This window comes from Thunnus maccoyii, chromosome 24 (genome assembly GCF_910596095.1).
Source record: "Thunnus maccoyii chromosome 24, fThuMac1.1, whole genome shotgun sequence".
Taxonomy (NCBI): domain Eukaryota; kingdom Metazoa; phylum Chordata; class Actinopteri; order Scombriformes; family Scombridae; genus Thunnus; species Thunnus maccoyii.
This window is the reverse complement of record NC_056556.1, coordinates 15,608,655-15,628,145: the sequence shown is the minus strand read 5'-3', so window position 1 is coordinate 15,628,145 and position 19,491 is coordinate 15,608,655. Positions and strand designations below refer to the sequence as shown.

Genomic DNA, 19,491 nt, shown 5'->3' with positions numbered 1-19,491 from the left:
CGCATTTGATGGACATTTTTCTAATTACCTCTCCGGGGTTCTGAGCTGTGACTCAAGCTCTCAAACCATGGATGAGCAGGATATTAGAGGATGATAGTCTGGAAGAGATGCAGCAGTAAAGTTTTAATATGAGCCACAAATTAATCAGTGCAGACAATGATTTAGGATGCTCAACATTCCCTGAGCACAAAATCATTTTCAAAATAACAGGAATGGAATAATAATATTAAATCCAAGGAAACATTTAAGTCTATAGAGAAATGTTGAGTGCCCATTTTATTTATTACTAAATTGATAGAAGGATCAGAACCATCTGGTTTGACTGACTGACCATTTTGACCCATTTAGACTCGACTCTGGAGGAAGAACAGGTCACCGGGACCTGAAGGCTGCGATTTTTATGGCACTGATCTCAACCGCAACTTTGACGCCAACTGGGGCTGTGAGTGTTGTTGTTGTTGTTGTTGTTGTTGTTGTTATTAATATTATACTGTAATATTAATATAGCCCATTACTTGATAGCAGTGGCTTACGTGTGTTGAAAAACACAACTCCCCCCCCCCCCAAGATGTTCCTGAAGCTCACACATTACACATTTGTTTTACAGGGGTAAAAAACAGCAAAATTGTCAAAATTGAAGCAGACATATCCAGAATTTAAGTCTAAAAACACTGGATCCTACAATTCGCACAATGCAACTCAGAATCATCGTTCATTAGGTTTCATTGGATTTACTAGATTTAATGTCCTATGGTGCTCTTTCACAGGATTTCTGCCCCTGGCAACAACAAACAAAAAGATGTTGAATATAGAGCCAAACTTCTGGCAATTACATCACTATTTGTGACTTCAGTCTATAAGTGTCTGTTTAAAGTGTCTATAATCTATATTTTTACAGTACATTAATCGATGATCACTTGTGATGAATCCACAGTGAATTATCACACTGCAGTTCCTTCAACTCTATACAGCGTTTTAGCATCTTTCAGCTCATTGTTTTGGTTTTTACAGCCCCCAACTTTACTGTTTTGGTTCACTGTGAGCCACAGCAGGCTAGCCTATGTTATGTGAAGAAGCGGAGATAATACTACATTGACTGAAATCTTTCTATTTCTTTGGCTGCTTTCACAGCAATCGGGGTATCATTTAACTGCAGCTCAGAAATCTACTGTGGGAGAAAACCTGTGTCTGAGCCCGAGACCCAGGCTGTAACTTACTTTGTAGGAACCCGGAAGGAAGACTTCCTGTGTTTCCTCACCATCCACTCCTACAGCCAGCTGCTCCTGATTCCATATGGAAACCCCAACTTCACCGCCCCCAACTACGATGAGCTGGTATTTAAATCTACAGACACAGTGATGCATGTGCATGCATTTCTGAGAATGAACATGCACACACGATAGACATAATACAACATAATTCAGGGGAAACAGCGTATATGCATGTTTATAGCCCAATTATAATTATCACTGCATGCTTCTACATTAATAAAGAGAATACTCTGCATATTGCCATAGAAACTGAGCGTACACATGACAAAAAACCCATTGTAAATGAGCTCATCTGTGGAAAACAATTCAATATAGATGCTAAGAATAATGTATTTTGAGGAATTGGATATAATTTTGGATACACAGTAAGGAATAGTGCAGGGCAAAATGCATTAGGACCTCACACAGTGCATATGAAACATACTACATGTCATTAACTCAGTTTACAAAATTGGTCAGTCCTCATCTGGCAAGACCAAGTGGAACAGGGATGATTTGAGAAAGCTGCGAAACGTTGATAGTGGAAAATGAGAGGCTGGTTGCTATTAGGAAGGAGGGCGATGCAGGTAATAACCCACCGGAGCTGTCTTCCAGAGAAAATTATGCAAAGCAGGATTATGTCCATTTGTTTCTCCAGCCTTAGCAGGAGTTTAGTGGAGGGAAGCTGGCTTGCTCTGCTAAGCCAAATGACACCATCGTTCTTTGGCTTGGCACGACAGAGAGTCAATGAGACTTAAATGGATGATCTAAAGAGGCTTTCAATTATAAATCTCAAAACGTGAACTGGGAGCAGGATTGATTTATGAACACTGAGCCTCCAAAATTGATGAAAGAACATCCTGTCGGGTCTTTTTGATTAGACTGGTAAAGTTGTCATTCAGTTAAATGAGTCAGGGATACCCAGGAATCAAAAATGTTCCTAAGCTGTATGCTGTACATATAGACTAAAGTACTATTTTAACACAAACAGGAAGAATGATATGGTACATCTGGAGCAGTTAGAGAAAATAATGCAAACTGGAGTAGTTTCGCACATCTAAATGCACCCCCTGATTAATTAACAATGTATAACTATTTTAAAAAGTACTCAATAAACAGTTCAATAATTTCTGGAATTATACTGTGAGGCTACAGTGTTTGTTCACTCCATATAGCTTCATCAGATGCCGTGGTCCAACAAGGTGCAAAAACATTTCACACTCCCTCACCACAGTGTTTGTGTCATAACTCATAAGTGTGCATTGACATTCTCATGTCAGTCTGAGCTGAGCCTAATTTCTGAGCTCATTTTGCTAGACTATTATGCCAGCCTCAGGACCTGATCTTGGAGGAGGGGTGTCAAATAATGTCATTAATACTGATGAAGTTCCTGCAAGTTTAAATCTGTATTTCCTGCCTTGTAAAACGGTTCCCTGGCATCTCCCAGTTGCCTGTGCTTGTTTCTAAACTATGGGTGAATACAGTGTGCTCATTAGTCTAGAAAACCCAATGTATAGGCACACGGAGTTGATGTAGATGCTAAAAACAAATGGATGAGCATGAGCTTTCTAGTTACCATTACCAAGGCAAGCTAGATGGCTTGCATGGTTCAGACAAAATAAAAAAATGACTCTCGGCTTAGTTTGGCATTTACATCAGTGTCATTGGTAATGTTTTCAATAAAATCATGAATTATGAGGTTTCACAACTTAAAATTGAGCAACATTTCATAATCTTTTCAGCTCTGTTAACGCAAGTCACAAAGCAGAGGGGCAACACGGCAAAGAGCTGGACTTGCCCTCCAGTTTAATGCCTTAAACTAAAAGGAAACCTACACAAAATGTTAATAACTTGTCAAAGAATATTGCCATGTGATAAACTGTAAATTCCCAAATATGATATTGCTAATTTATGTGAAGGCACGGTGGATCCAGCTTAGCTCAAATTCTTTTCAATTAAAGCCTACAGTGTCTGTACACACAGAACAGTGTGCTTTATCACCATTAGGCTTCTCTCAAGAAAACTGTAGATTTTTGGTTCAAACAGGGGTCAAACCTTAAGTGCTCTGGATCCCTGCACATTTCAATAACTGTGTGACAATAACTGATGTCTAATTCCTCAGATGAAGGTGGGTTTGGCTGCAGCAGACGCCATTAAGAAAGTCCACGGGATGAACTATACTGTAGGAACCTCACCGGCTGTATTGTGTAAGTTAACACCTACCTCACATCAACTGTAAATTCAAATAAAGTGGTTACTATAGGAAGGCTACATGAAGAAAATTTGTAACTCTTCCTATAGACCCCAACGCTGGTTCATCCAGAGACTGGGCTCGGATGCAGGGAATCCCCTTCTCCTACACATTTGAGCTGAGAGACAAAGGACAATATGGCTTTGAGCTTCCCCAGGACCAGATCCAACCAACCTGTGAGGAGGCCTACAGCGGAGCCCTGCACATTATCACCTACGCCCACGACAAGACCTTTGCAGTGACCAGTGCCACGGCCACTGCTGCCGCAACCCTGTGGACCATGCTTTTGGCATTGGGTGTCACCAGCGCCACCCTGATGTGAAGTGGTTAAAACTGCATGAGGGATACTGACAACTTAGATTTTAAATTGGTTTTGAAGGTTTTTTTTATTCTCAGTTGAGGGATTTTTTTATTGTTGATAAATTATGTGATAAATAGCATCTGTTGAATAAATAACAATGAACTCTTAGTTCAAACTATTACACAACAGCTGAACAGTGTATTTGAATGTTCTGAAATATTTATATCTATTGAATTAGGAATAAAATCTTTAAATGCACTCCATTTTCTTGTGTTCGTGTGTGTTTTTTGAACATCCGTGAAGCCCATTTTTGTATATCTAAACTGAATTTTTTTAAAAAACTTAAATGAAACCACATCTAGTAATCTGAATGACATGAATTCCTAAAGTAAAAAATGCAAAACCCTCTACTGCTCTGTAATTGTAACAGTTTATAATATTGGCAAAAATGACAGCATGTATCATAACAGAAAAACATAACTGGGGAAAAAGCAGATAAGTAGAGCAACCACTGATGCACACTTTAAAGAGGTATGTCTGTTTTATCCTTTGAGGATGAGGAAAGTTTCCCAGTGTAACAGGCAGTTTCAGTGTTTGTTTGAGTTCTTGAACGGCTGGAAGCCTTGTTGTCTCAGACCAGCTAGAGGCAGGAACAGCTGCTCCTCAGGAGGAAACTGGTCCCACTGCGTCCACTTCCAGCCTGGCAGGGAGATGACCACACAGTCTTTATAACAAACTGCTCAGGTGGATGTAAATTTTTATTTATTCCGTTTTAAACTCATGAAAAACAGAATTTCCTCCTCACATACCTTCGTTCTTCTCTGGTTCCAGGTTCTCTGGTTCTCCTGACTGCTCCCTGTCCAGTACTCCTTGCATGATGATGGTGACGTAGTGGTACTGCTCCTCCAGTCTGATGGAGTTCACCACTGACGCGAAGCTGACGTTCACCAAATGCACCCCTGCTTCCTCCAACACCTCTCTGTGAGCACACTCCTCCCACGACTCTCTTTCAACGACAAAGAAATCAGTGTCACATCCACTGGAAGTCATTCAGGTTTTTCACCATTTCAAATATGAGGGCAGGCAGACACACAGACCAGCAGCTCTTTATACATCCATGACACAGAGACAGAGAGCAGAGCGGAGCAGAGGAGAGAGACGGAGACAGTCGTGTAACCTGGTCGCTACTCTACAAGTCTTGACCTCACACCCTGCACGCTGTTATTGGCTGGGGGCTACACACCCACTGCACGAAGGTCGACACCCAGGAGTGTCCAGAACACAAAATAAAAAGAAAATACAGGCAGAGGGCAGAGTCTCTGCAGATAAGTTCACCACCACACACTTCTAGTGGATCGTAAGTGATGACTGAGAGGGATTACTTTTGTATGAGTCTATACGTTTTGTTTTGTTGATCCTGCATAGTATACCTTTAATGAAGTTGCTACAAAGCCTCACTTCCATGCACCAAACTGCATTTTAAAAATGTATCAAATTAGACTTGGCACGCTTATTTTGCAGACACTGGTAGCAATATAACTAAAGAACGTCTCTCAATACTTGGTTAACTTTCAGGGTGAATTCGGCATAATGTAACTGACTTTAAAGATTTTATTTTATTCAAATTTCCACAATGACGGCATAACACGGCAGCAGCGAAGTGTGTAAAATAATACATTACATATATAAACTGCACTATCAGAATTGTGAATGGAGCTTTTTTTTTACCCACTACCCACCTACCCAAACTCCAGGTGGCCACCGGGGAGCTGGTACGTCCCTTTGCCCATTGCACTTTTCCGTTTCCCCAGGAGAACACAGCCTGGATGGGCTGAATCTGTGACCAGCACCCCGACCCCAACCCCTGGACGCTTCACGACTGTAACTGACATCTGGTCAAAGACAAAAAGTGCTTTAAAATGACACAAAATTAGCTAAAACGAAGCTAACACGGACATGTAACAAGCTTATCACATGGACTAACCAGGAGATACAAGATGATTCATATCTGTGCACTTCCGTCTTCGCTTTAAAAAAGAAAAAAACTGGTTGGGAGACTAGTCTTGTTGTCTTACTTTAGGTCTATTAACTTGTTGTTTGGTTCTATCAAATAAGGTAGCAACAATATTATGGTGTGTAAGTAATACATAGTTGACAGAGCACTTTATATTGTCAAAATTGTTCTATTTATCCGGTTATTTTGAATTTGCTGAGCAATAGGTTGACTCTCTTGACAGTTAAACACTCTTTGGCTACGCAGTTCTTCAGCAAAGTTTTTGCACTTATTTCTCTGAGCAAAAAAAAACTATAATTTGTACTTATTTTATACAATGGACAATAATAACATGTAAAAGCACCAGATTTAGCAACCGCAAGAACCGGGGTGCAACACTGCCACCTAGTGACGAGTTGGGCTTATTGTTTATCCTACAGGATAAACTGGAAAGGGTAATCACTGCTATTGGCATCTGTAAATTATTTTTATCACTTAGATTACAAACGAAAGCCCTTTTTTTAATATATATATATAAATTCTAAGATATACATGTATGAAATGGATAGTAAAGTGCATGTGAGAACAGTGAAAATGGTTGGATGAGGATTTACTGCTGGGTTTAGTGTTTTTGCTTATTCCTATTTGTCCTAATCATGTACCCTCTTCTCTCTGAGTATTTTAGAGGCCAAAATAAAGCATCTAGCAGGGTGTAGTGATTACAAACTTTTAGACGTCAATACATATTATTATTTTTGAATTATTGAAATCTTTTAGCACTGACTATAATCTTAAACCATGATGCTGCAATGTCACAACTCAATCTTAATGTGGCAATAATAAATAAATCCAGTAGTTCAGCTCAGATCAGATCTTTATTGTCCCACAAGGAAATTCATATTTAGATATTTTACATCCACTTTATGACAACCAATACATTTAACTCAACAGAGCCTTCATCTTAATAGAACTTAACACAATTAATTCAGCCATTTAACTCCAATAAAACTGGAGACAAAGGGAGACAAGTGATACATTGATGTGTAAAACAGCAGATCAAATGTCTTCTTCCTGTGGAAAGAGAAATCAAAGTTTTTCAAGTTATTTTTTGATAAAGTAAAAGAAGAAAATCAGCACAGTGATTTTAGCTGACAAGTTTTCAGTATCCATTTACCAGCATTTCTTTTAAATTGAAAACATCAATGGTGCTGCAAAAAAGACAGAGATACTCACCACTTCTGTTCTCTCCTGTCTTCTTCCCTCTGTCCCTTCATCCCTCTCTCCCGCCTGCTGCAGCCATTTCTTCACAACAGACTCGACCGCTTCATCTGCAGCTCTGGCACACACACTGTTTCTCCTCACAGCATCTACGAAGGAAAGACGGCAAACTTACAGACTCTGAAGGCCAGTTTTATTGTGAGACAAAGTGCTCCTCACTTACCGTTAACGATTTCCTTTAAACACGAAGATGCAAACGACACCTTGTTGTTTTTCCCTCTCCAGTCCATTCTTTTCGCAAATGTGTTGGACAGCATCCTTTCCAGTATCCTCTCTGCTGTTTGATCAATAGGGAGTCCATCGGTATCCCCGAAAAAGTTAACCTGAAACCACAGATTTTAAATGATTAACAAGTCAAACAATTCATAAGTACACAAACCTTCCACACCCTTGAAATCGAGACAAAATATCTCTAATTAACTTATTATTATCTTCTTACAAGCCTACTATTCAAGTCTGGGTTTTCACTGAGCTTCAGCTCTAAGTCAGCGAGTCCGTCCTCCTCCGTGATGGGGAACATGGCCCTTAGATCGGCCGCGGTGGAGTCAGGAATGCCGTCTGTGTTGGTGAGCTTCTGCAACAGCTGTAGGATTTGGCTCTGCTGCTGACGGAGGACTCTCAGCTGGGTCAAGATCTCCAGCTCCACTGCTGTGAAACAACAAAAACAGACTGTCAGCACATGTTTAATCCACCTGGGAAGCTCTCATGTGATGTCTCTGGCGGGCAACACATTACGAGCATACATGACATTGCAATACATTAACAAATCTGTGGTGTCAGCAGTCATTTTCTGTAAGTTATCACTGGTAACAAAGGAAAAAATAGGTTTTATTTCATAGTCTAACCGGTTGTAAATAATAAGAAGTTTTGATTAAACTGTCCAAGCTATCAAAAATCTGTTTTTAAATCATTTTTCTACCTAGATTGAATTTGCTTACGTGTGGGACTGAGATGAAGCTCTGATCCTCCAACAGCTGGTGGTGATTCTGTTGTTACGTTGTGAAAAAAGACAATAATTCCCATTATTAGTTAAGTTCTACATAACAATATACAACAAAACAAGAACTATAAGAATATAAAGTCACTTAATATTCATATTGCCTGCCATATATGCAACCCTGACACATTTTATTATGTATAAGAGAAATAAAAATATTCTTAAAAATACCTCTGAGGGGTGAACTTGCAGTCACATGTGCAGTCCTGCTGGAGTGTTTCATTCTTATGTGCATGTTAAGGCATCTTTTGTTCATTACAGCGTTGCATTGTGGGCATGCTGCAAGTTTCTTTGGCCCGACTTCTGCTTGACATGGCTTTACTGCTACATCATCTGAGGGCGCTGAGGCTGGTTCATTATTTAAAGTTGGTTCTTCATTCACTATGTTTGAAAAAGTGCCTGAGGTCCATGTTACTGCATAATCTGCTCCTGAGGAGCTCAGTGGACTTGGATTAGCATTCAGTGGCTCTCCTGGTGATGGAGACAGAGGTAAAGTCTGTTCTGCATCATCATCACTATGATCACCTTTAACACCAGGGCAGACTGGATGATCCACTGCAGGAAGGGATTGATGTTTTGTATTCAGATGATGAGTGAATTGATTACGATTCAAAAGCAGTTTCTTGCAAAAACAGTGGAAATGAGCTTGTGGCCGGCAGCCCAGGTTGCACTTGTAGATGCTGTAGCCTGTGGGTGGGAAAATGAAACATAGTTAATAGCTATATTAAATGTCAATGGTGGGTTACTGCTAAATACTAATGATTACTATTTATGAGGGAGGAAGTGTTAGTTACTTAAGCATCAATACTGAGGTAATCATCAAAAGTTTTCAGTTATTACTGAGACTTTATTATAGATGAGCTTATCTTTTCAGTATCATATTATGCTCTGATTTTTTTTAAGTTTCTCTACCATCTATTCTACTAGAAATGTTCATAAAATACTGTAAGCAACGAGCTCCCAGCAGACACGCTCCAAACTCCATTGTAAATATTACATTTAATGTTGTAACACTAACCGCCTGTTATAAATCCCTGGTGAAGCATAACTTATGACCTTTTACGAATGCCTTTTCATATTTTTGTACATTCAGCATAAATGCAACCACTAAATATCTAATTCTAATATCTAATTGTAATAAAATTTTCTAACTTTTAAAACTGGTTCACGTTGCCTTCTGCTGTCTCCTGCACTGGATTTATGTGCGAGAATAACACTGAATCGTAATCTCAAATGCAACATTTTTTAGTTCAATAAGGCTACTTCCTGTATTTTGTGCATGCCGAATTGTAAAGTTCTTCCTATTTATTTCTATCACATCTAAAGTCTGAAAATGGAGAGTACACTTAAAACAGTACGATGGGAGACAATAAACTTGATACTTTTTCAATGGACTTTGGCATACAGTGTTCATACGAGAAAAACCGGCACTAATCGCCTCTAAACACATAGTAAGTTACCTCTAAAATGAATGGCTCTTGAAAGGTGACATTGCAGATGTCTGTAGACTTTGTATCTGTGTGCGGGCTTGTAGATGTGCGGGCTGCAGAGCGGGCAGTGATAAAACCTGCAGCATTGCGAACATTTCTGCACCGGCGGCCGCTGGCTCCCCTCCTGTATGCTGATATGGTACTAAAGAAAAACAACAAGATTTAAAGGAAACATAATCAAACAGTACAAAACCTTACAGGACTGTCTGTAAACGACCAAATGCACTCCATAGCCCGGCAGAAGTTATTCTGATACCTATAAAGATGTTTTACTGAAGGGCGAAGAGACGGCAGGGGACAGTTTTACTCAGGGACTAGTTTTAGCAACGAGCTAGTACGGTCAAACATGGTTTGATATTAAAACAGTTACTTTACCTGCGGCATTTAGGCTTACAACAGCTCTAACTTCAAGGGCAGCCCATGAAACAGTGGGATGAAGCTACTCTGCAGATTATTCACCTATGTTTGCCTGTGTTTTATCTTTATCTCCAATAAAACTAAGCCTTTGTGTGGCTCTATGCTGCGCTCAGACACTGTGCCCTCTGCTGGCTGGGTGGAGGACACACTGTTTTCAATAATCCCATTGCTTGATACTGACACTGTCGTATTTATTGTGTCTCCCTTGTTTGATGGGTCAAATATGACTGGACTGGATCAGCATGATCATGGTTTGGTGCAGTGGTGTAAGAACATTTACTCAAGTGCTTAATCTTGAGGTACTTCATTTGAGTATTTCATTTTATGTTCTGTATATTTATTTATCTGTTACTGGTTACTTTTCAGAGGATTTTACATAAAACACAAGCTAATCTTATAAAATACTACATAAAATATTGTAAAGATGTCCAACATTTCTTTTTTGTGTGTGGCCTCTTACAACAGTGTCTATTTGTGGCCCCTTGTCACATTTCAGAAGTCTACAAGTTGTTAGTGGTTCCACCAAAGAGACATTTCCACATGAAACTTTTCAGATGGTTTCATTTAAATAACTGTCAAGTCAAGACCAGAAGAGGTGAAAACTCTCCAATATTCCACAAAGAGAAAAAAAATCACATCCAAAAAAAACAAAAACACATTTTTGTAGCAGGATTTAATCAATTATCTTATGACCCCTTCAGACCCTTTATTTAAGTAAACATACCAATAGCACAATGAAATAACACTCTGTTAAAAATAAAAGTCCTGCATTCTATTCGAAGTATTATCAGCAAAATGTACTTAATAAATGTACAATAATAAAAGTACTAGAGATGGAGATACTTTCATTTTTGATTCTTAAAGTGCATTTTGTTGTTAAAACTTCTTTACTTTTAAATGCAGGACTTTTACTTGTAACTGAGTATTTCAACATTATGATAATGATATGAAGGTTATCTTTTAAATAAACAATCTCAAAACTTCTGGTTTGGTGAAATGATAAAAAGATCAGTCATTCACACCTTTACTCTGCTGGCATTTAGCAGTTTTCCACTGACACCCGTTTTCCCCGCTAGACCTGCCTGGTGGCTCTGGCCCCTCCCAGTTCACCACTTCTTGCTTTCACCTGACAAGAACAACTTTTAATCAGACAGCATTTTTCCTCCCTTGAGTCAAAACCTATCTCTTCACATCTCTGGATGTCTTCTACTTTTCTGCTTTATATTACTAAAAATCTCTGAGTGTCATACCTGCTAACAATCTCTCTCTTCTCCCATCTATCCACCTGTTTCGTCCTCCTGCTGTGTTTGACAGAGTCATCATGAGTGGGAAACTGTGGACAGAGGAGCAGTTTAACTGCCCGGTATGTCTGGATCTCCCAAATGATCCAGTCACCATCCCCTGTGGGCACAGCTACTGCATGGCCTGCATCAAGGACTACTGGAGCAAGGACGACCCCAAGGGGATCTACAGCTGCCCCCAGTGCCGTCAGACCTTCTGCCCCAAGCCCTCCCTGTCTAGGAACACCATGCTGGCTGAAGCTGTGGAGCAGCTCCGCAAAGGCGCCCTCAAGTCTGAAGTAAGAGAATCTATGCGAAGCGCCCGTAGTGTTGCCTCCTCTTCATCCAAATCCAAAGGGAAGCTGTCCTCAGCAGCTGTGCCATGCGACATGTGCAAAGGAGGACAGCGGGCAGCCGTCAAGAGCTGCCTGGTGTGTATGAGCTCATACTGCGAAACCCACCTGAAGCCCCACCAGACCCAGAAGGCCCTGAAAAAGCATGAGCTGATCGCCCCCACAGGCAATCTGGCTGAGAAGATCTGTACCCAGCACAAGTACCTGCAGGAGTTCTTCTGTCGCCAGTGCAAGATGTTTATTTGCTGGCTGTGCACCAGCAATCTGCACAAAGGCCATGAGTGTGTGTCCACCAAGGCCGAGCGCTTAGAGAAACAGGTAAGCAAGGATGGATGCTGCAGGCACCCCATGAGGGTCTCATCTGGGAAATGACAAAATCATTTTTAATAGATGTTAAGCTCTAGTAGTTATGAGGTGAACATTAATTAAGACATCTACAACACAATATTTACTAGTTGTACTGTGAAATAAGTGAGTTTTACATACATGTTGACTAGCTGTGCCTAGTAAACATACTGCTGTTTTCCTTTGACAGCAGCAAACCTAACAGTATGACTGAAATTTGCCAAGTTAAACATGCATAAAAGATCATGAAATTGGACAGCAGTCTTTCCACCTTTAATGGAAGGTGGGCAGCTGTTTCCACAATAGGGGACAATCAATACTATGTATGTACAGCACACCACTCCTTCTGTTAACTGTCCATTGTTCCATGTGATGGGTTTCTGTTTAAGGTGTCGTCTTGTCTCCTTTTGTGTGGCTTCAGCCCGGCTGTGAACATTCCTAACTACATTCCTGTCCATTTATGACGCTCATAACGCTCCACCCTTTTGTGTTTTTGTGTGTGTGTGATATTGATGTAAATTGTTTTTGATGTCATGTCCTACTGTATTTTTCTGTAGAAAACGCTGACAGAGATTCAGGCAGACAATCAGCAAAGACTCAAAGACCGAGAGCAGGAGCTGAAAGACATGAAAAAGATGATGGAAATTATGAAGGTTGGTCAGCTGAGTTGTATTTTTCATGAGCTTACTCTCCGAGTTGGGTTAACTTGCACCAGTTTTGCAAGTGCAAGCTTTTGATCAGCTAGTTCTTAAAATGAAGATCGAATTCCCCATGAACCTTGTAATATTGATTTCACTCATCCCCGGCCACCCAGCGCTCTGCAGACAGGGTACACGGTGACACAGAGCAGGTGCTGTCCGAGCTGCAGCGCTCGGTTGAGCGTCTGCAGGAGCTGCTGGAGGAGGTGTTGGATCAGGTTGGCCTGGAGAAGATGGGCCAGGCCCAGGAGGTGGTTGACAGCCTGGAGGCCGAGATCAAGGAGCTGAAGAGGAGAGGCACGGAGATGAAGGACCTGGCCCGCTGTGAAGACCACATCCACTACCTGCAGGTAGAGATGGAGGGAGTGTGTGTGACTATTAGACTGAGAAATCACCTTGCACCTATTTATGTTATGTTGTATTTTCTTTCTGACTTAAGGTGAAACTTAATTCATCAATAGATCTGTATATAATAGATCTAAATGGCACAGAGGAATAAGATATATCAGACGTTATATACACACACTATACTTGTTAGTAGAATCAATTCATTGCCAGTTTGGCTCCTACATGGGATTTGTTGATAAAAAAGAAAATGATCCTTTAAAGTTACAGTTTAAGGTCTATGCCTGGCTTCTATAGGCCATGCATTTCATTAAAAAGGTCATATTTCCCTTCAGACATGTGAGTCCATGTGCAGTCCCCTGGAGTCTGGGGACCTGCCCCCTGTGGTTGTCAATCCAGAAGCTTCCTTTGAGCCTGTTCGTGACGCCATCCTGGACCTCAGGGAGCAAGTGGAGGATTTGTGCAACCAGGAGCTGGGCAAGATCACCAAACAAGGTCTGAAACAGAAATCTTTTTTTGTTTTGTCCTGCCTCGTTTTTGTCCAGTCATACCTTATTTTGTCTGACCTTCTTGTCATGTCTCATCTTTTTTCATCTTGTTGTCTGTGCTTTTCCAGTCAATGACACAACTCTGTTCACTCTGGGTGACTGTAAGTTCCAAACATTTTTTCTTTTTAACATGAACGTACAATAACAAAAGCTGTAATGGTGTTGAGATTTCTTGTGTAAAAGGGACTTTCCTTTATCTCATCTAGCCAACAGGAGCACAGGACAGAAAGGCAGCTTTTTTAAATGTAAGTTTTGTACTATAAAATCTGAATAAATCATAGGTTCTTACATTTCCCATGATCCTAAAAATCATTTCACAGAAAAACTAATTTCTGATTTCTCCCTTTCACTAGTGTTTTCTGGTCTGGGTCTTCGCAACACAAATGGCCGATCACCAGGTATGTCCAGTGTTTTTTTGTCTGCCATCACTACATCTTTTCATGTTATCTTCTGTTATATGAATATGTTTAATATATGCATTATTTTTCATTTCTCACAGCTTCTACACCTACTATCTCAGTTGGAACACGGAGCACAGACAGACGAGGACTGGGTACTAACATTTATTTTGCTTTATGAAACAACATCAAAAGTAATTCAGTACACAGTCCTTGTTAAACATGGTGTTCACATTTTCCTTTTCAGGTTTAGGCTTTAAAAGCCTAGACGTGAGGAGCAGAGACATACCACGAGGTGAGACTGTGTGCGCTGTTGAATTAAACTGAAACAACTTTGAAAAAACCTGCAGTGTCTGTCACCACAATGTGTATGTGTATATTTAAAACTATTCTTCCTCCTTGTTGTAGACAGAGGAAATACGAGCTCACCCAGACCTCGGGATAGACAAAGGAGAGAGGAAAGAGAGACAGGTAGGTTCGTTCTGATTTTCCTGGCAGGAGGTTGCACTGACTTTAATTTAAAAGCCAAGACTTCCTGATAATCATGCGGCTGCTCCTTCATACTTTCATATGATACTGCACTTAGTTCAAGAAATGTATTTTTCAGATTCCTCACATTTTATAAAAGGCGCTGTTCCATGGTAAATTTACTCTGTTATTATGTTAAGTGTTTCAGTATGGTTTGCGCTGGTTACAGCACCTCTCAGGCACCTTGGTAGTGTTCTGTTTTGTTGCTGCTGAATCTCCTCATCTGCAACTTTGTCTTGTGGTGTGCCTCAAGGTTCTGTTCTGGGTCTTCTCTTGTTTGCCTTGTACATGCTTCCCCTTGCGCAGAAGATGTAAAGGTATATCTTACCGCTGCTATGCAGATGATACTATATTATACATCTCTTTTAACCCTCAAAACATGACAAAATAGAGGTGTCAATCCTGACCAGGCACTGTCTCTTGTTGACCACTATGTGAAGTGTTTGATTGTTTTTGTCAACTGTGGAATACTGCCAATATGATTTATTATGTCTCAACCTGAGATATACATGATTCAAACTTCTATTTCATCTGATCTCAATTACTCCAACTCCCTTATTGGCAGGTCTCTAAGATCTTCTGATCAGGATTTTTTAGTTGTTGCTCATTTCAGGTTAAAAACTAAACGGAGTGGCCTTTTATTCATTATTTTTATATTGTGAATCTATTTAATGTCTTGCTTTGTGCAGTCTGATCTAGGAAGGTGTTATATAAATAAACTGTACTTACTTAGTTACTTAGTTGCACTTCCATATTACTAATCTGGCTTATAATATAATGCTGCAAGTCTGCCTTTAGGTTACACTAGCTAAATATAACAGATGAGTGAGGTATGGAATATTGTTTTTGTACAATACATGTTAAATTTTCCCTTTACTGTCGGGGGAGTATCAAGCATATTATTTTGGATAGGGAACTAATATAATAAGTAACTGACAATATTACTGAAATTTTTGGGAAGAGCAGTCACTCGTTTAGCTATTAACAGACACTAATCGTAATCCTAACCTTGATCTGACATCTCTCATGTCTTTCAAACAGTGAGGGAGGCCAACACCAGACCCAGCCCCACTCCCAGCCGCAGAGAGTCCCAGTCTCTCTGGGCCAGGTCCAGTCAGAGCCAGGCTGCCCCTGCCGCAGTCCCAATTCCTACTCCGATCCCAGCCACCCCAGCTCCTGCTCCAGCTCCAGCTCCTGCACCAGCATCAACTGGAGGTATAAAACCTACCTTTTTACAAAAAAATCCCCCAAATTGTTACCGCTTGCCACCACCTACTCGCAAAACAGTGCAGTTTTGACGAACAATATATACCCTTATGAGAGTGTAACACTTTTTTGTTTTTCAACTGTCTCCTCTGTCTGTCCTGGTTTGGCCAGGTTTCAGTCGGATGGCGTCGATCAGCAGCCTCTTCCGCTCCCATCGCCGTGGCACCACCCCAGCCACCCCTGTCACCCCAGCTACCCCTGCCAACAACACACAATCTGCAGGAGGAAACCTATGTAAGATCAGATGAGAAAAAGCAGGGATAGATTGAATCTGGATATGAGATCTGGATGCTGTTCTCTGTGGAAAACATAAATATCGTGTCTTTTTGATATATATTAGGACATGCAATTCATGCAAAACCTGGCCAGCTGTTAATAGCTATTTGCTATAGTAATTCATGAATTACTCTTAGTGGGCAGGAAAATCATTTAGCCTCTTTCTGCTGTGGCTGGCTGAGTAGACATTTAATACAGAGAATAATAAGTAATAATGATACAAAGCTGCTTACGAAGAATATTAATTTCATCCGGTTCATGTTTCAGCCTGGCTTATTTTTCATCGACTTTAATAATCATCTGCTTCTTCTCTTGTCTCTGTTGTCCTTATTCTTCACCACCCCAAACCTGACAGATATTCATTAATTCATACAGTATCTCATCTCAAATACTGCCAACCTGAACCTGCCTTGTGTAGGCGTCATCATTCTGTCTAAGTAAGTGGATGTTCTCTGGATTTCAAAGTGTCTAACTGTGTGACTGTTTGTGCTCAACAGGGGGGATGGCTGCTCTGCCTGAAACACCAGTAGAAGGTAAAATGTCAGCTTTCATGTTGCACATGGAAATTCAATAACTTGGTTCTGGGTCTCTTGCACATCACTTGTCTCTGTTTTCTCATTGGACAGTTAACCCTAGCCTGTTCTTGGATACGCCCACACCTGACTCCATGAATCATGCTCCGGCTTTCCCTGCATGTAAGTACCTTTATCTGCGTGATTTAATCCTCAACTATTTATAACTATTGAGACAAGAAAAATGAATGAAAAATGCAAAGAAATGAAAAAATATTATGATGAATACAGCATAAAACAAATTAGAAAACCATGTAAAATAAAGTAAATCAATATATGCATTCTAAATATTTGCAAGCTGTGCAGGAATTGACTGATTGTGGCTTTTTTCTAGTGAGAGAAATTAACATTGACAGCATCCAGGCCCCAGAGCCAAGGACCAGAGAGGAGTTCCTACAGTGTGAGTCTGAATGTTTAATTACAATATGACATTTTCTGAGCAGGTTAAGCGCTCAGGCTCACAAACACTTTGTCTGAACAAATGACCACCATGTCTGCTCCTGGAATTGATGAAAAAGTTGTGCGATGGTGCCTATTGTTTATTCCATGTTTATTCCAAAGAAAAAAACATAAATCACTTCCTGTGTATAAAATAACTACCACACAGAGCATGTTTAAAACTACAATGTTCATTTACTAGCTTTTTGCAGCAATTATGACTGTAACACATTGTCGTCATCAGTAGATGGAGTTGCTCAATTGTCATGGAGATGGTTTTGTGGCATGCGGGCACAATAGCTGTTATGGTTTCATCCATAGTTGTTTTTATTTTAGTTTGACTTCTCAAAAGTTAAGCATGAAAGTTCATTCTTGGTGTTGGAAATGGTTTGACAAAACAATCCCAACTCAAGATCCACTTACCAGTTTCCTTTGTGGAGCTTTCAATGGTACTAGGTGGTCTTCATCAACATGGACGACAAAATTGTAAAAGCCCTATGGATGAAACCATAAGAGCTGCTAAGCTAGCATGTTGACATATCTGTCTCCATGATGAAGACTATGTGAAAAGCTCTGAAAAAAGCCAGTAAGTGGACCTTGAGTTGGGATTGTTTTGTTAAACTAGTATTTCAAGGTTAAGAATTAACTTTAATGCTTAATGAATATTATTAATTTTCAAGATTTTGTGAATAATTGTTCATTAAACCCTTTCTTTCCTAGATTCTGTGACCTTGACCCTTGACCCCAACACAGCCCACAAACGTCTGACTCTTTCCGATGGCAACACTAAAGCCACCCTGCAGGGGGCGGCGCAGCCCTATCATGACACTCCCCAGCGTTTTGATGGCTGGACCCAGGTGATGTGCCAGAGCCCTCTGTACGCCCAGCGGTGTTACTGGGAGGTGGAATGGCGAGGCCGGGGCTCCTCTTTGGGCATAGCCTATGGGGCGTTGAACAGGAAAGGCTCAGATGCGAGGGCGGGGCTTGGCTACAACGCCCAGTCCTGGACCCTGGAACTGTCAGACACCTGCTGCTCAGCCATGCATGACAATGAGAAGAAGGACATACCGGTCACCTACTCCCCCCGTCTGGGCATCTACCTGGATCTGTCCATGGGGACGCTGGCGTTCTACAGCGTGGCAGAAAGCATGACACACCTTCACACCTTCCGTGCAAACTTCACCCAGCCACTTTATGCTGCCTTCGGGGTGGGGAGTGGAGTTGGGGTGGGTCTGGACTTTGCCCTTGGCCAGTTCTGCTCCAGCTCTGACAGCATTAAGATCTGTCCCATGTAAGGATACAGGCTGGAGGGCAGTGATTGGTGGAAAATGCTGCATTCATGACATCAGACTTCAGAGTTTAACACAGCAGCTTGGATGTGTTCATGCTGATTGAACTCATTAAAATTGTAGGACCACAATGACTGGAAGATTTTGAAAGGGTGGTTGCACCTAATCTCGTTTTTCATATTTTAAATGCACTTAGTGAAAGAAATTTCTGTTTTATACAGAAAGTAAACATTGCGTTGTTTACAGCCACATTAGCTATATGACTCTAGTGATGGGAATATCTGTCAATCCATCACCAGTGCTGCCAGATTGAGTGGTTTTCCATGGAAATGGGCTACTTTTTATTTAACTGTGCAGGTAAAATTAATTTTGGCTGGACTGTGATCATTTGGTCTACCTTTTGTACCATTTCCACTGATAAAATGTCAGTAGACTGAGCTTGACATGCAGGGACTGATAACTGATGACTGTCAAAACCAAATGTAATTTCAGTTTATTACAACTAAGTTGAAACTTTTGTTCTATTCCAATAATTATTCTGTCAATAGCTCTGTGATGAAACACCTTTTTTCAACTGAAAACTATTAAATATAAATAACTTTCTAACTGTTTAATGGATTACCATAATACAGAAATTCCCTGAAAGATAAATTGCAATGATGGTGACTTTTCATCTAGCACCATCAGATCAAAATTTTAATGTTTTTATGACCAAATACCTGCAAAACCCCCAATTAGCCTCCGCTGTACATTGTGCTAATTAGCTATTTTTAGCATGCTAACAAGCTAAACTGGCAAATATTACCCACTAAACATCACCATGTTAGCATTGTCATTGTGAGGATGTTAGCATTTAGCTTAAGTGCTGCCTGTGCTGAAGTACAGTCTCACAGAGCTATTAGCATGGTTGTAGGTGTTTAACTGTACTGTTATATTATGAAGTTGAACATATTTGAAAACCTGTTCCAGAAAGCCAGAAATGTCTTTTTTTCATCACCAAACACTGTGTCCCATAGTACATACAAGTAGACATGAGTTTTTATTTTCAAGTTGGAGTGTCATGATCTGAAATATAGTAAATAGTCTCAGTTTAAGACCAAAAACTTTTTTATATAAAACGATTAAAACTATTCCCAGTCATGTATTAAAAATTCAGTTCTGGCCTTTTTTTTGTGTGT

At 40.4% G+C, this 19,491-nt stretch overlaps 4 protein-coding genes across 8 annotated transcripts in view; 2 read left to right on the top strand and 2 right to left on the bottom strand.

The window, feature by feature from the left end:
* cpo (carboxypeptidase O) overlaps positions 1-4,065 on the top strand; it is a 30,421-nt gene extending 26,356 nt beyond the window's left edge. For all 3 annotated transcript variants that reach the window (XM_042404816.1, XM_042404817.1, XM_042404815.1), the window contains 4 exons: positions 349-442; positions 1,132-1,334; positions 3,373-3,457; positions 3,552-4,065. In XM_042404816.1, the coding sequence (XP_042260750.1) occupies positions 349-442; positions 1,132-1,334; positions 3,373-3,457; positions 3,552-3,823 (654 nt within the window). In that variant the 3' untranslated portion in view covers positions 3,824-4,065. The remainder of the gene's footprint in view (positions 1-348; positions 443-1,131; positions 1,335-3,372; positions 3,458-3,551) is intronic.
* A 153-nt stretch (positions 4,066-4,218) lies between these two features.
* nudt15 (nudix (nucleoside diphosphate linked moiety X)-type motif 15) lies at positions 4,219-6,153 on the bottom strand. Of its 2 annotated transcripts, none has more exons than XM_042404819.1 (4): positions 5,994-6,153; positions 5,546-5,694; positions 4,612-4,808; positions 4,219-4,502 (listed from the first exon to the last, which is right to left on the bottom strand). In XM_042404819.1, exons 2-4 carry the CDS (start codon positions 5,692-5,694, stop codon positions 4,390-4,392), a joined length of 459 nt encoding a protein of 152 aa, XP_042260753.1. In that variant the 5' UTR covers positions 5,994-6,153; the 3' UTR covers positions 4,219-4,389. The 2 variants fall into 2 exon arrangements, with proteins under 2 accessions (XP_042260753.1, XP_042260752.1); XM_042404818.1 differs by lacking the exon at positions 5,994-6,153 and adding an exon at positions 5,787-5,974.
* A 202-nt stretch (positions 6,154-6,355) lies between these two features.
* On the bottom strand, positions 6,356-10,225 carry LOC121892040. Of its 2 annotated transcripts, none has more exons than XM_042404814.1 (8): positions 9,936-10,225; positions 9,531-9,702; positions 8,242-8,757; positions 8,012-8,059; positions 7,513-7,718; positions 7,237-7,396; positions 7,029-7,162; positions 6,356-6,866 (listed from the first exon to the last, which is right to left on the bottom strand). In XM_042404814.1, exons 1-8 carry the CDS (start codon positions 9,942-9,944, stop codon positions 6,852-6,854), a joined length of 1,260 nt encoding a protein of 419 aa, XP_042260748.1. In that variant the 5' UTR covers positions 9,945-10,225; the 3' UTR covers positions 6,356-6,851. The 2 variants fall into 2 exon arrangements, with proteins under 2 accessions (XP_042260748.1, XP_042260747.1); XM_042404813.1 differs by having other exon boundaries at positions 6,358-6,866; positions 7,513-7,721; positions 9,936-10,222.
* A 728-nt stretch (positions 10,226-10,953) lies between these two features.
* Positions 10,954-19,474, top strand: trim25l (tripartite motif containing 25, like). Its single transcript, XM_042405479.1, has 16 exons — positions 10,954-11,928; positions 12,513-12,608; positions 12,770-13,003; positions 13,334-13,493; positions 13,615-13,647; positions 13,753-13,791; positions 13,900-13,944; positions 14,046-14,099; positions 14,192-14,239; positions 14,353-14,415; positions 15,514-15,687; positions 15,850-15,972; positions 16,512-16,547; positions 16,641-16,709; positions 16,921-16,986; positions 17,745-19,474. The coding sequence occupies exons 1-16, from the start codon at positions 11,299-11,301 to the stop codon at positions 18,317-18,319; spliced, it is 2,445 nt and encodes an 814-aa protein (XP_042261413.1). The 5' UTR covers positions 10,954-11,298; the 3' UTR covers positions 18,320-19,474.
* The last annotated feature ends 17 nt before the right edge of the window (positions 19,475-19,491 follow it).

Excerpts from the sequence above, each read along its gene's own strand:
- nudt15 (XM_042404819.1), bottom strand. The coding sequence starts at position 5,694 with ATGTCAGTTACAGTCGTGAAGCGTCCAGGGGTTGGGGTCGGGGTGCTG. Across the intron at positions 4,809-5,545 it reads GGTGGCCACCTGGAGTTTGG|AGAGTCGTGGGAGGAGTGTG; the intron begins GTAGGTGGGTAG and ends TGTCGTTGAAAG. Across the intron at positions 4,503-4,611 it reads GGAACCAGAGAAGAACGAAG|GCTGGAAGTGGACGCAGTGG; the intron begins GTATGTGAGGAG and ends TCTCCCTGCCAG.
- LOC121892040 (XM_042404813.1), bottom strand. Across the intron at positions 8,758-9,530 it reads AAGAGCCATTCATTTTAGAG|GCTACAGCATCTACAAGTGC; the intron begins GTAACTTACTAT and ends TCCCACCCACAG. Across the intron at positions 7,163-7,236 it reads TTTAAAGGAAATCGTTAACG|ATGCTGTGAGGAGAAACAGT; the intron begins GTAAGTGAGGAG and ends TTTCCTTCGTAG.
- trim25l (XM_042405479.1), top strand. The coding sequence starts at position 11,299 with ATGAGTGGGAAACTGTGGACAGAGGAGCAGTTTAACTGCCCGGTATGT. Across the intron at positions 12,609-12,769 it reads AGATGATGGAAATTATGAAG|CGCTCTGCAGACAGGGTACA; the intron begins GTTGGTCAGCTG and ends CCGGCCACCCAG. Across the intron at positions 16,548-16,640 it reads GCCTGAAACACCAGTAGAAG|TTAACCCTAGCCTGTTCTTG; the intron begins GTAAAATGTCAG and ends CTCATTGGACAG.